Source organism: Sturnus vulgaris, chromosome 25 (assembly GCF_052056855.1).
Source record: "Sturnus vulgaris isolate bStuVul1 chromosome 25, bStuVul1.hap1, whole genome shotgun sequence".
In the NCBI taxonomy this organism is placed as follows: Eukaryota; Metazoa; Chordata; class Aves; order Passeriformes; family Sturnidae; genus Sturnus; species Sturnus vulgaris.
This window is the reverse complement of record NC_142267.1, coordinates 6283630-6295839: the sequence shown is the minus strand read 5'-3', so window position 1 is coordinate 6295839 and position 12210 is coordinate 6283630. Positions and strand designations below refer to the sequence as shown.

Genomic DNA, 12210 nt, shown 5'->3' with positions numbered 1-12210 from the left:
AGTGAGTATTAATTGCTTTAACAGTCATTAGAAGTGGGATGGGGCTGGATTGTGGATTGAGGCTGAGCTCCTGGGGAGAAGCTGGGTTTGGAGCCTGCTTTGGGGTTGGGATGCAGCAGCCACCTGCTTTTTCTGTGGGCTTTTTTTTTTCTGGCGCTCCTAAGATTTACTGGTTGTCTGCTAAAATGGCACTTCTGCTCATTTTTTAAGAGAAAATGTGTGCAGGAAGGAACATTTTCTTCAAAAAATCAATCCTCCAGCTCCATGCTCTTACCTACCCCTTCCACCACCAATTCCCAAGACACAACACTGGTCTCAATTTTAAAACAGATCTTTATTTGCAGGGTTTTTCTCATTGTTATGAATTATTAACCACAGGAAGCAGGTTTTTCCTGTGCTAAGGCTCTGGGGAAAGGTGCTGGACACCTTTTTGGTGCCACAGGGAAGGCAGAACCCCCCAGTTCCAAGGGTTTCTGTTGGTTCCAGCCTGGCAGGTGTGTTCAGCAGGAGGGTGTTGAGCCCTTGCACTTGAAGTTGGGGTAGTTTTTGTAGGATTGGCGGTAGGAGCCGGCTGTCCTCTGGAAACACTCAGCTGCCCTCTTGTCACACATACAAGTCCCTCTTTGGCACGAATTCCCAGCTCCTGGAAGAAAATTGTGGGGGATGGAGGCAGGTGAAGGGTGTGAAGGTCAGGGGGTGTTTTTTGACTGTCCCCATAGCCCCTCTGTTGAGTTAGGGGTGTCTCAGGTGGATTCATGGCTGGAGTGTGGAGCTACCTGGCCCTGGGGAAGGAACATTTACTTCACTTTCTGCCTGATGTGTCTGTGGGTGTTTGCCTGGATCGCTGGGATGGGCTTTGCTTTGCTCCGTGGAACAGTGAGTTTGCTCTGGGGGAATCAGGGTGGCTGTGCCAGGTCCCCATCCAGGATGGAGGGTCATCTCAAACCCTTGGTATTTGGCCTCTTGGGAAGGACAAGGCCCCTCCTCAGGGAAATCTCCAAGCTCTAAACTTCGCCATAATCCAGCAAACACTTATTTCCTTATTCCTGGAATTTTTCCTGTATTTCCACCCACTTCACTTTGTGTGGTTTCCAGGCCAGCATGGTCTAAAGGGGATGTTGAAAGCCCAGTTTCCCCAAGAGTGTGGTGGCTGTGCCCCCCTGCCCAGAGCTCTACCCCGCTCTCACCGCAGATTATACTGTTTCCTACGATGTCAAATTTGTATCTGGTCGTTATGGGTTTGCAGCCGGCGGAAGCCAATCTCCTGTAGCAGCAGTCGTGGGCATGGCAGCACCTGGGGACATGAGAGCCAGTTCAGGGCAGGGGACAGTTGGGACAATAGAGCAGAACATCAACAACATGCATCTTTGCTGTGGCTGCTGAACCACTTCTAAAGAGGCTTTAAGGATAAGCAACAATATTCTCACTGCTATTTCCATCCCCAGGAACAAGAACAAGATTCCATTTGCTGTACCCAGGGAGGTGAGGAGGGCTGGGGACACCTGCTCTGCCTTCACCAAGTCCCAACATACCAATCAGTGGCATCCAGGGGCTGTTTGGATCCCCCCAAGCCACAGTAGCAGCCGTATCCGTTGTAAGCCAGCGCTCCTTTCCCGGTCTTTTTCTTAATCATCTGTGCAAACTGGAACGAGTCGCAGCTGACAAAGGTCAGTCCTAGGACTGGAGAAAGGAGGTTAGGAGCACCAGGAAAAGCAACCTTCCATCCCACCTTTCCACAGGAAAAATGAGCATTTCACCCTCCCCGTGTGTCTATGGACAGCATTTGTCCTGTGGGCTTTCCCAGGGTACTCACAGAAGAGGAGCAGCGAGAGGAGCTTCATTCTGGCGATGGCAGCTCTGGGGTTTGGTGAGCCCAAGGTGTCCCTGGTCACACCTTTTATGGCTGTGCACCCTCAGCAAGGCCCCTCCTCCAGAGAGCCAGAGTGGGCAAATATTTACAATGCTCCCCATAATGGTCCTGCTGCTCTGCAGGTGTCCTGGTGCTGCTGGAGACCTTGGCTGTGGGATGTCCTGTATGGTGGAGGTCATGGCAGGAGGTTTTGGATGTGTGGGGCAGCCTGGGGTCGAGTCTGTGCATGGCTCTGGGTGCATTCCCAGTAGTTGCCTGAGTAACATGAGAGAACTTGAGGGAGAACAAGAACCACTTAGTACAAGGTGTCCCTGCCCATCACTGGGGGAGAATGTGGTTGTCTGAGGAGTCTGTTATTCCATGATCCACTTTCTTCCTGGATGACAGTTTTTTGATGTCTTTGCTACAAAACACCATTCTGTGTCTTACATTTCCATCCCGACTTACCTGGGCAGGGAGAAAATGCAGCCAGTGCAAAATATCCTCCCCTTCCAACTTGCCAGAGTGGGTGAGATACAACACTGGGAGTGGAGGAAGATCCCAGCATGGCTGTGGCTGGAGACAGAGCTGAGCAGAGGCCGTGTCTGGTGGTTTTCTTGACAGTGGGGCTTTCTCAGTGCCCAGATACCCCTCTGCATGTGGGGATGCTCTATTCCTCTCCTCGTGTGCTGGGCACTCTGTTTTGCTCTCAAATACCTCATGGCATGAGGTGTGTGGTTCGCCTTTATTTAGAAGCAAAATAATGCAAGTGGCAGGGAAGACAAGTGCAGGTGATGTATGATGGAAGGTGGGGGGAAAAGAGGCTGCTTGTGTCGTTTGCTCAGGGAGAATTTCTAACTAAACTGGTGGTACTGAACAGTCATTTAGCAGATATCTTCTGGCAGAGATTGCAACAGATCTGTGCTGCTTTTTGGGAAACCCCAGCATGGACAGGCTTTGAGGCAGGGGAGGAAATCCCCCCAGGGCTGGTAGGGAAACTGAGGCACGGAACAAGGATGCCACTTGTGTGGGAATCGGAGAGATGCTGAGAAAAGGGAACTCGGCAAAATCTCTTCCCCCCTCTGGCATGGGCCCTTTGTCTCATCAGCTCTCTGGGCTAATTTAAGTAGGCCCCTGGGTTAGTACTAATTGTCTAAACCAGGATTTGCCATAATTCAGGATTTTCCAAGTCCACAACAGTTTTATCACAGGTGAATATGATGAATTCTTGTCCATCAAACTGGCTGAGCTCCACTGAAAGCCTCTCCACCTCAGCCCATCTCCCTGTGGCAGGTTTGCAGGATCCCTTCTCCAAATGGGAAATAAGCCCCCCCTCAAAGCCAAATGCCTGCTGGGAAGCTGTGGATTTTGTTTGATGGTATGAAAACTACAACTCTTGCAGTCTGGTTTATTGCAATGCTCAGAGGGGATGCAGTATCTGAGCTAAAAGTTCAGCATTTGGAGGATTTGTATGAATGGATTTGTACAGCCAGATGTCCAAGCAGGAAAATTCATGGATGGTTAAAATTCACCCAGAATTTACAAAGGGAGAGTGTGATTCTGTTAATCCCAGCCTGCAGTCTGTCTCGGATATCCATCATTTCGGTGAGGATTTGATCCTTGATTTATGTATGCTCTGCAATCATCAGCTGCTGTGCAAAGGGTTCCTTCCTTGTCTCCCTTTTCTGTGGAAACCCCAGGATTCCACATGGCTGGAGGGGGGTGGCAGGGCCTGATTCCTGGCTGACAGCTGGCAGAAGTATCGCTGATTTCAGGGTTATTTCCTGGTGCCATTGGTTTCAGCTATGGGGCCATCCAGGGTGAGAATTCCAGCTGGACATCAGCCCCTGAGGAAACAGTGTTTTGTTGCTGTTTCTGTGGTTTTATTTCGTTGCTGAGCCCCCCTAAGGTGGTTTGGAGCACGGGGACCTGCCGGGGTTAACACCCCAAGACACAAAACCTGGTGATGCTGAAGTGGGGGGAAGCAGCCACTGCTTGGACTGCCTTTTCCTAAGGAATGTGCTCAGGGCTGTTGCAGAATTGTGCCAAAACATTCTTTTCTGGTGAGAACTCTGTTTTGTTCAGCACTGGGTGTGAGGCAAGCTCCTGGCCATCCTGTCAGAGCAGAGATTTCGGGGATCACAGAATGTCCTGAGCTGGAAGGGACCCACAAGGATCATCGAAGTCCAAGCCCATCCCTCCCACGCCATCGTGCCTGCCCCCAGCCCTTCCACCAGCCTCCACTTGCCCATATCTCAGAAAAACTGGAAATTTTCATAGCCTGAAGGTTTTCAGGCCTGAAGCTACATTGAGGCAATTCAGGGGTGAATTGTGTCACCTCTCAAGTGTCATTTTTGCTGAGTACTTCAAGAGGAAACCTGTCTGAGAGGTGAGGGGTGGTCACTGGGCTCGGCTGAGTCACGACACGCTGGGAACCGCTGCTTTTAGGCTCTCTGGTTTTATTTTGGAGCAAGAGGAGGGGATTTGCTGTGAAGCAGGAAGCGGAGGGAGCAGACAGGCTGCCAAGGGGGATGCTCCCCATCCCATCCCCACCGGGACGAGCCGCAGTGTCCACTCCTGCCTTGTTTTGCTGTGCTGGAGCATCACGGCAGCGCTGCTCCCCCTCCTCGGATGCCGTGACCGGGGAGCTGCTGTCCTCGCCTCGAAGCCGAAAGGCCCCGAGGAGGAGGCTCGCCAGGGCTGAGGAGCGCTGCCGGCACCGTCCCTTCGCGGATCAGCCCGGAGATGCTTTCACAAAGGGAGTTTTTGGTTCAGCACCGCCCGGCTCGTCCCCGGCAGCCGGCGCGGCGGCGGAGCTGAGCCCGGACGAGCTGAGCCCGGCACAGCCGAGCCGCCCGCTCGCAGCGACACGCTGCCCGCTGGCACCGCGACCCCGACCCTGCGGGGACAGACCTTCTCAGCGCACCTGAGACCTTCCCCGAGCTCCCCGGGAAACGGGATGGTCTGGGAAGGGGCATCCCGAGCACTCACTGCAGGTGGGGATCCCTGCCCGGGGCACAGAGAGGGGCTGCGCGGGTCCCAGGCGGCACCGCCGCGCTGCCAGCTTGGCATAGCAGCAGGCTCGGAGCAGGCAGCACCTGCGGGAGGAGGAGAGCCTGGGCTCGCCGGGAATGTGGCACCGGCTGCTCCTGCCCCACCTGACACAGGTGGGTGACACAGGCGAGCCGGGTGGGAAGAGCCTCCAGCTCTGCGTTCTCCTGCTCTGCATCACCCAGAAGCTTCTCTGTCCTGCCCGTTCCCACGCCAAGCCTCTGCCTCCCCGTGCAAGCCTTGCTCCGCATCCTGGCTTCAGGACCGGGCCTCTCCACCGGGCAGCTGTCACTGGCACCACCCTACTGACTCCCGGATGGAATGAGGGGTGAACACTGCCTCCCTTTCCTTGCTTCCCGAAAATCTAATTCCTTCCTGCTGCTGCCAAACACCTGGTCTGCGCTTTGCAAAGCTTCGGGTGGGGTTACTGGGGTTGTGCAGAGCCCCGGGGTTACCCTGGGGCCAGCGTTAGCCCTCTGGGGCCAGCGCTGACTGTACCGATCCACTGAAGCCCTCGAGGTGCCCAATCCCGAGTAGCATCCGTGGGCAGTCAGGTTTCCTACGGTGCTTCCCTCGAGTCCTGGTGTGAACGTGCGTGGGTGCTTCCCGTGAGCTGTGAATACACCTAGAGTGACCATAAAATGAGTTTGTTGTTTTTAGTTTTTTGGTTTTTTTTCGTAAGTTATATGCAGAAATGAGACCTGGGGAACTGGGGAGGGAATGAGGCTTTAATGGGAGTCTCCCTGAGGAGTGCTCAGGAGTTTGGGGATGAGCCTGGCTCCCATCTGTGAATCGGGGATACACTTACAGAAGGCAAACATCATCATCAGCACCAGCAGGACCTTCATCTTCCTCTCACCTGGGCCTGGGCGAAGAAACAGGGGACAGGCTCAGCCAGGCAGCGTGGCCTGTTTGACAGGAGCTGCCGTGAGAAGCTTCCTTTGAAATGGGATCAACCCCCAAAATCTGGAGGGAGGAAAGCAGCTGTGCCCCCTCACATCAGTGCTGCTGCCTGTTGACAAGTGGTTTCTGAAGCTGCCCCGGCACCTGAGCATCCCCCACCTCCTGTCCCACCCCTCCAGCATTTTTCACCTCCTGTCCCCCCTCTTTTGGCAGCAGCGCACCCCTCCCCGCGTGGTGCAGCCTCCCAGCCGCGTTTCCATTTGGAAGGGATTGCACTTTTCCTGCAGGCACGGGCGGCTCCCGCTGCCTCCTCCCTCCATCCCCCCGGATTTTTCTTTCCACAGCAGCAGGGTTAGGGGGGGAATTGCTTACCAGGGATCTTCCTCGCTGTCAGTCTGTCCTCCTGGGGAGAGCCTGGCCTCCGTGTTCAGCCCTCGAGCTCCGACTGGAAGCTCCAAAATGCCTCGTCTGTCCCAAACCCAGGGAACGCTACGCCCCTTCCCCGCCGGCCAGCCCCCCTGTCCCCGTGGGCTGCAGCCTCGAGTGACGCAGGGGCCGACACCGAGTTCCTGGAAAGTTTTGGGAAGATGTTGATTATTTACGGGGATTTCTCTCCCTGCCCAGCTCTCAGAGGAAGGGGGACGTCGAACAAGAACATTGTTTATTTTATTGATTTAAGTTGCAGCAGCTCTGGTGTGGTCAGCGCAGGGATGAAGGGGGATCCCGGCGCCGACCCGCGGGTGCTCCGGCCCCACATCCCAGCATCAGCACCGTTTGTTGGGGTAGAACCGGTAGCGTTTGCTGTAGCTCCCGACGTTTCTCTTCAGGCACAGCGCCAGGCTGCGGTCGCACTCGCAGGACAAGAAGGCGCACCGGGAGCCCTGTCCTGCGGGACGAGGGGAGCCCAGGGGGGTCAGTCCTGGCTTTGGGGGGTGACACCCCCTTTTCCAAGGTCATACTCACTGCAGGAGAGCCTGCCACGGTGGTAGTTGTAGTGGTAGAGCCGTGTCTTGGCATCGCAGTGGTACTTCAGGAGGTTTTCGTAGCAAGTATCATGCAGCTGGCAACATCTGCACAAGAGATCGAAGCTTTAGAGCATGAAGTTTTCTCCCCCTCACCCCACAAATGTCAAAATATTCAGATATTCAAGAACATGTCTGAGCAGGGGGGTTTTAAGTGGGTTCTCACCTGTCTGTGGCATCCTTGGGCTGTCCCTTGCCCCCCAGGCCGCAGTAGCAGCCGTAGAAGCCGTAATGCAGAAGAGCAATTTTCCCTGTCACCTCTGAGATCATCTGGTGCAGCTGCAGCAGGTTCCCGTGGGCTGGGGACAAGCCTGGAGGGGGGAAATCAGGGAGATCACACTGATTCCCTGCCCCCCAACAGCAGCTCCATCCCTCCAGCCCCCAGATTGGCACCAGGGTGGTGATGTCTTAGAAATTATAATGCAGTGGAGAGGAAATGTGTTCCCAGCTTGGCACGGGAGAGTTGTTGCATGTCTGGGAGAGCTGGTGATAGGGAGAGATGAAGAAATCACCAGCCTGGTCCTAATTTCAATGGATGTAGCTGCACTGAGAGCCTTGGGACTGAGGATGCTTACCCCACACAAACAGCACAGAGAGGCCGAGGAGAGAGTTCATCCTTCAGCTCTGGGGGAGGAAACCAAACCATTCTCAGTTACACCAACCACCTTCTGTCTTTCCTCATCATCCAGGAGCAGAGGTTCTCCCTCTCTCCGGGGACTAGGGGTGATGAGGGGGGTAAGGATGTGCCTGTTGTTTCAGCACAAAGCGTTAGGGATGGGAATCAGATGGGGAAGGGGTGGGAAAAAGCAAAATCAGGAGAAAGGGAGAAAAATTGGAGGGGTGTTCAGCCCTCAAGGGCTGCACCCACTGCTCCTCTTCTGGGCTGGTTTCTCAGGCAGCATCTCCCTCAATCCTGTTTCCCCAGCACAGCACTTCTCACTTACACCACAGTTTCTGGTGAAAGGAGGAAAAGAAGGAAAAGAAATCCTCCATCCCCACTTACCTTGGGAAAGCCCTGCTGCCCTGCAGTGCCCTGCAGCCAACTGGACTTGCTTTATATAATTTGCTCCCACCTGCCTGGGGTTCCTTTGACCCAAATCTCGCTGACTGGGTTTCCCTGCAAAGGAGAAGGTGCCATCCTTCCCCTTTCCGGAGAATGTCAGAAATCCCCAAAAGCCCCAGCTCGGTATCCCACGCCTGGGGTGGGTGCTGGGGATGGGTGCTGGGTGGCATGAGGTGGAACAGCAGCGTCACTTCCAGCCTGAGGAGGAAGCAAACACGCTCTGCCTTGGCCAGAGGTGCCCAAGGGCCTTCTCCTCTGCCCTTCCCAGAACCAAGGAGCATCAAGGGGGAAAAGAACAGCTCTGGTTCAGGCTGGGCATGGACACAGCAAGTTTGGGGCTTTCAAGGTGGTGTAAGGTGGTTCAAGGAGAATTATCACTTCTTTGGGAAAAATCTATGGGCAAAACTGAACACATCTCTAAATGTGCAGTTCCTGCAGACAGGAGGGTGGCAGACACTGGATGATTACACCCTCACTCACCATGAGAAAACAGAAAAGAAAAATGAATATTCTGCGGTGAGAAAGTGCAACTTCCCTTTATTTCTCTCCTTATGATTTTTCCGCCCCATCATTATACCCCTCTGCAGAAACCATTTAGTCATCAATTGCCCTCCTAAATTAGCACTTGTCTAATGTAGGTGGTTAAGGCTTTGAAATCTTCCTTCCTCCTTGGATGATTATTCGTTAACCCTTATTTTCATGAGTCATGGAATCGCATGATTTGGTTTGGCAGGGACGTTAAGGAAGGAAGGTGATCTGTCTGTGTTTTCTGTCTTATGTGCTGGAAAAGTAGGGTTTTTATTGTCCTCCACTGACAAAGTTTTTAGCCAAGCCCTGATTCTGGCTCCGCTTTGTCGCTGGTGTCACGAGTGATGCTCCCAGGCTGGCATGTGCCTTATCTGAATTACTCACAACCCGTTAATGCTCCTCAGGCTAATTACTGCCTCTTTAATAATTTGCAATTCATCTGTTTACTGACTCTGTTTTCCTGCTTTTAGTGTGTCTGCATAAGAAAACGTGCTTTTGTGAAATTATTTGTATGGAATTGTTTATAGCAGGAAATAAATATAAAATAGCAGTTATGTCCTAGTAAAATCCTCACGTGCCAGAAGCCAAACACCCCAGAAGATATTTGGGATACTCCTGTGATACTGGGGATACTCCCTGTGCTGAGCTGTGATTCAGGTTGTCCTGAATCAGGACAAGAGGAACATAAAAATTATATACAACTTAAAAATCACTGTGATGTGAAGCCTCTTCTTGTGTTCCTGGGATTGGTTTGTTAGTGTTCCTCACAGAGTTGTTTGGATGTGCCTTGTGAGCTAGAACTAGAAATTCATAGGATCCCAGATTGGTTTGGGCTAGAGAGGACCCTAAAGCTCATCCAGTGTCCCCCCTGCCACAGCCAGGGACACCTTCCACTGTCCCAGCTTGCTGCAAGCCCTGTCCAGCCTGGCCTTGGACACTTCCAGGGATCCAGGGGCAGCCACAGCTGCTCTGGGTAACTTGTTCCCCAAACTTAGAGCTCCACATTGGGATAGATGTGTGAATTACAGCCCTGTCCATGGAAATGTTGGGGTGTCAGGCAAATGTGGTTGAGATGTGGGATGCAGAAGTGCTCCCCAAACTCGGCAGTCACCATTGCAGTGCCTCAGTCTCAGCAGCCCTTACAGAAAAACACCACGGAGAACCAGTTTGCATCCCTTTTATTGTATCTCTTTATTATTTTTACTGGGAAATGAAACCAAGACAGGAGGAAGGGACAAAAAAGAGGAAACTGGTGTGTCTTTCCAGGAACTGCTGAGTCTCCATCCATGGTGTGTGTTCCCTTCTCACCCTGAGCAGCACAGGGAGCCTCGGGGGCTCTACCTTTTCTGAGCCCCCAACCCAGGCTTTTCTTGCTGGGGAAAACCAGCCAAAATCTAGAACTCTGTGTGCAGATTCCCCCTCCTCAGCACTGGAGCTTGCTTCCTTGGCATTGGAGCTTGAAGTAGAAGCGGTAGGAATCGTTGTAGGAATGCAGGGTGCTGGCGAAGCACGAGGCCACCGCGGTGTCACACAGGCACGTCTCTCTCTTGCACCAGCTCTGCTCATCACCTGCAAACAGGGGGGGAAACACGGAGCCCTGCGGTGCCTTTCCTGGCCAGAGACACCAGGGGGAAGGGGAAAGAGCAGCGTGTCCTGGTGCTTGCCCTCCCCAACCTGCCCACATCCTTAATGCCCATTTCATTATCCCAGCCGGCCGGGGATGGGGCTGGATTCACACAGGGGATGCTCTGAGTGCCCTGCTCCGGGGATGGGGCTGGATGCACACAGGGGATGCTCTCCTGAGTGCCCTGTCCCGGGGATGAGGTGTCTGGGGGAGCAGTGCTGTTCCCCACTGTTCAGTACTCACTGCAGGTGATGTTCCCATCGCGGGAGGTGAAGCTGTACGGGGTGATCAGGGGGCTGCATCTGCCCACCCTCAGCCTCCTGTAGCAGCAGTCGTGGGCTTGGCAGCACCTGCGGGGACACCACGTCAAACCATGGTCCCTGGAGGGCAGGGGAAGGTCCAGCCTCAAATTTAAGGCGAAGGAAGAGGCGGCAAGGCAAGATTTGCAAACCCGCACCCAGCGCTGGGAGGCAGAGCCTGGGAGGGGCTTTTAGGGACCGGGGCTGGGAATGGTGGTGCCGTTGTGGGTACTCACTGGTCGGTGGGATCCACGGGGGTCCCGGAGCCCCCGATGCCGCAGAAACAGCCGTACCAGCTGTAGGACAGCAGGGCACTCCTGCCCGTGGCCGCCCGGATCATCCGCTCCAGCTCCAGGACGCTGGTGCCAGCCGGGAGCAGCCCTGCAGGGACACGGGGGGCGGGGGGGATCGTGACAGAACAGGGCAGGGAGCCCGGGGACACTGCCTGCACCTTGCTCCAGGCACGGGCATTAAATCGGTCTGGCATCACTGGAAATTTGCACTGTCAGGATTTGAACCACGAGAAGCTTTATCCCCTCCTCCAGAATGATGGAATCATAGAATGGTTTGGGCTGGAAGAAACTTCAAAGCCTGTCTTGTTCCACCTCTTGCCATGGGCAGGGACACCTTCCACTATCCCAGGTTGCTCCAAGACCCATCCAATCTGGCCTTGGACACTGCCAGGATTGGGGCAGCCACAGCTTCTAGGGGCAACCTATGCCAGGGCCATCCTCTCAGGGAGGATGGCTTTTTCAGTCTGGCTTTTACAGCTTCTGGATTTGGTCTGGCCAGAGCCTCTGGACTGGCTCTGCCATGCTGTTAACTGCAATCCCCCATCACCAGGATCAGCCATGGGCTTGGCACAGGCAAGAAAGGTGACAACAGGCTCCAGGGCCTCCCAAAATAAATACGGATCTCAGCATCCCAAAGCCTCCCAGTCACCAAGCCCTCCAGGACTGCTGCAGTTCTACACCAAGCACTAGAGAGAAACTGCCAGATTTAAACAAAAGCCTGAATTATGCACAAAGGCTCAGGGTTTGTAGGTGGATTCTGGGGACAGCAGAGCACTTACCACAAGCCAGGAGCACGGCAAGGAAGAGATTCCTCATCCTGGGGCTGCCCTGGAGAGGGAACAAGGACAGGTGATGATCCAGGGGCAGGACAGGAACTTCTCCAGAGCCCACGCCAGGGCCATGAAGCCAGCTGTGTGCCCCTCAGGCGACACTGGTGTCACTGTGGGTGCACATCACCGAGGGACTCCCAATGGTTCTGCAGCCCAGTTTTGGGATGTGGGGCTTGGCCTGCCTGGGGCTGCTGGAGCAGCTCAGGACCTGCAGCCTTCCCCCCTGCCCTGAGCTGCCTGTGAGCACCAGGCACTGAAATCCCCTCTCCTTACCCCACCCGGACCTGCAGCTCCAGCGCTGCCGGCTCAGCGGGGTGGGTTTATATCCCTGCGAGGCCCACCCCCTCCTCTATCTGTGCTGATGGTGTCAGTCGTCCTAAGCCAGGCTTGCCTGGAGCAGGGAGCCGATTCCCATCCTTCTCTTCCCCCAAAACCATGAGTTTTCCCGCAGCAGTGAGCACCAATGCTCCCTCCAACATCTTGCTCATCACTGGGCACGAGGCCATCTCCATCCCTGCATGAGGCCATGGCCATGGTTTTAAAATCCATGAGATTTGGTGGCTGGAGAAATGGGATAAAAGTGATTCACACCCAGGATGGCACCTCAGAGGCCACTCAATCCTTTTCCAGGTGTAGAGGCAGCACTTTGGGCTCAGTGTTTCCTCAGTTTTTCCAGCTGAACCCCCTGAAGCCTCAGATGGTTTCCCTCAGCTCCTTCCATGCAGCTGCCCCCTCAAATCCATGGCTG

At 54.4% G+C, this 12210-nt stretch overlaps 4 protein-coding genes across 5 annotated transcripts; all 4 read right to left on the bottom strand.

Moving 5' to 3' along the window:
* Positions 1-387: 387 nt before the first annotated feature.
* Positions 388-1856, bottom strand: LOC106856364 (group IIE secretory phospholipase A2-like). The gene is made up of 4 exons (XM_014881648.2): positions 1814-1856; positions 1533-1680; positions 1188-1294; positions 388-643 (listed from the first exon to the last, which is right to left on the bottom strand). Exons 1-4 carry the CDS (start codon positions 1839-1841, stop codon positions 501-503), a joined length of 426 nt encoding a protein of 141 aa, XP_014737134.2. The 5' UTR covers positions 1842-1856; the 3' UTR covers positions 388-500.
* Positions 1857-4291: 2435 nt separating this feature from the next.
* Positions 4292-6374, bottom strand: LOC106856460 (uncharacterized). Of its 2 annotated transcripts, XM_088178604.1 has the most exons (5): positions 6176-6374; positions 5709-5765; positions 5399-5525; positions 4841-4947; positions 4292-4748 (listed from the first exon to the last, which is right to left on the bottom strand). In XM_088178604.1, exons 2-5 carry the CDS (start codon positions 5746-5748, stop codon positions 4621-4623), a joined length of 402 nt encoding a protein of 133 aa, XP_088034730.1. In that variant the 5' UTR covers positions 5749-5765; positions 6176-6374; the 3' UTR covers positions 4292-4620. The 2 variants fall into 2 exon arrangements, with proteins under 2 accessions (XP_088034730.1, XP_088034731.1); XM_088178605.1 differs by lacking the exon at positions 6176-6374 and having other exon boundaries at positions 5709-5822.
* Positions 6375-6567: 193 nt separating this feature from the next.
* On the bottom strand, positions 6568-7129 carry LOC148221260 (phospholipase A2 group V-like). The gene is made up of 3 exons (XM_088178607.1): positions 6992-7129; positions 6767-6873; positions 6568-6689 (listed from the first exon to the last, which is right to left on the bottom strand). The coding sequence occupies exons 1-3, from the start codon at positions 7093-7095 to the stop codon at positions 6568-6570; spliced, it is 333 nt and encodes a 110-aa protein (XP_088034733.1). The 5' UTR covers positions 7096-7129.
* A 2554-nt stretch (positions 7130-9683) lies between these two features.
* On the bottom strand, positions 9684-11448 carry LOC106856387 (phospholipase A2, membrane associated-like). Its single transcript, XM_014881671.2, has 4 exons — positions 11412-11448; positions 10576-10720; positions 10284-10390; positions 9684-9985 (listed from the first exon to the last, which is right to left on the bottom strand). The coding sequence occupies exons 1-4, from the start codon at positions 11446-11448 to the stop codon at positions 9840-9842; spliced, it is 435 nt and encodes a 144-aa protein (XP_014737157.2). The 3' UTR covers positions 9684-9839.
* Between the last annotated feature and the right edge of the window lie 762 nt (positions 11449-12210).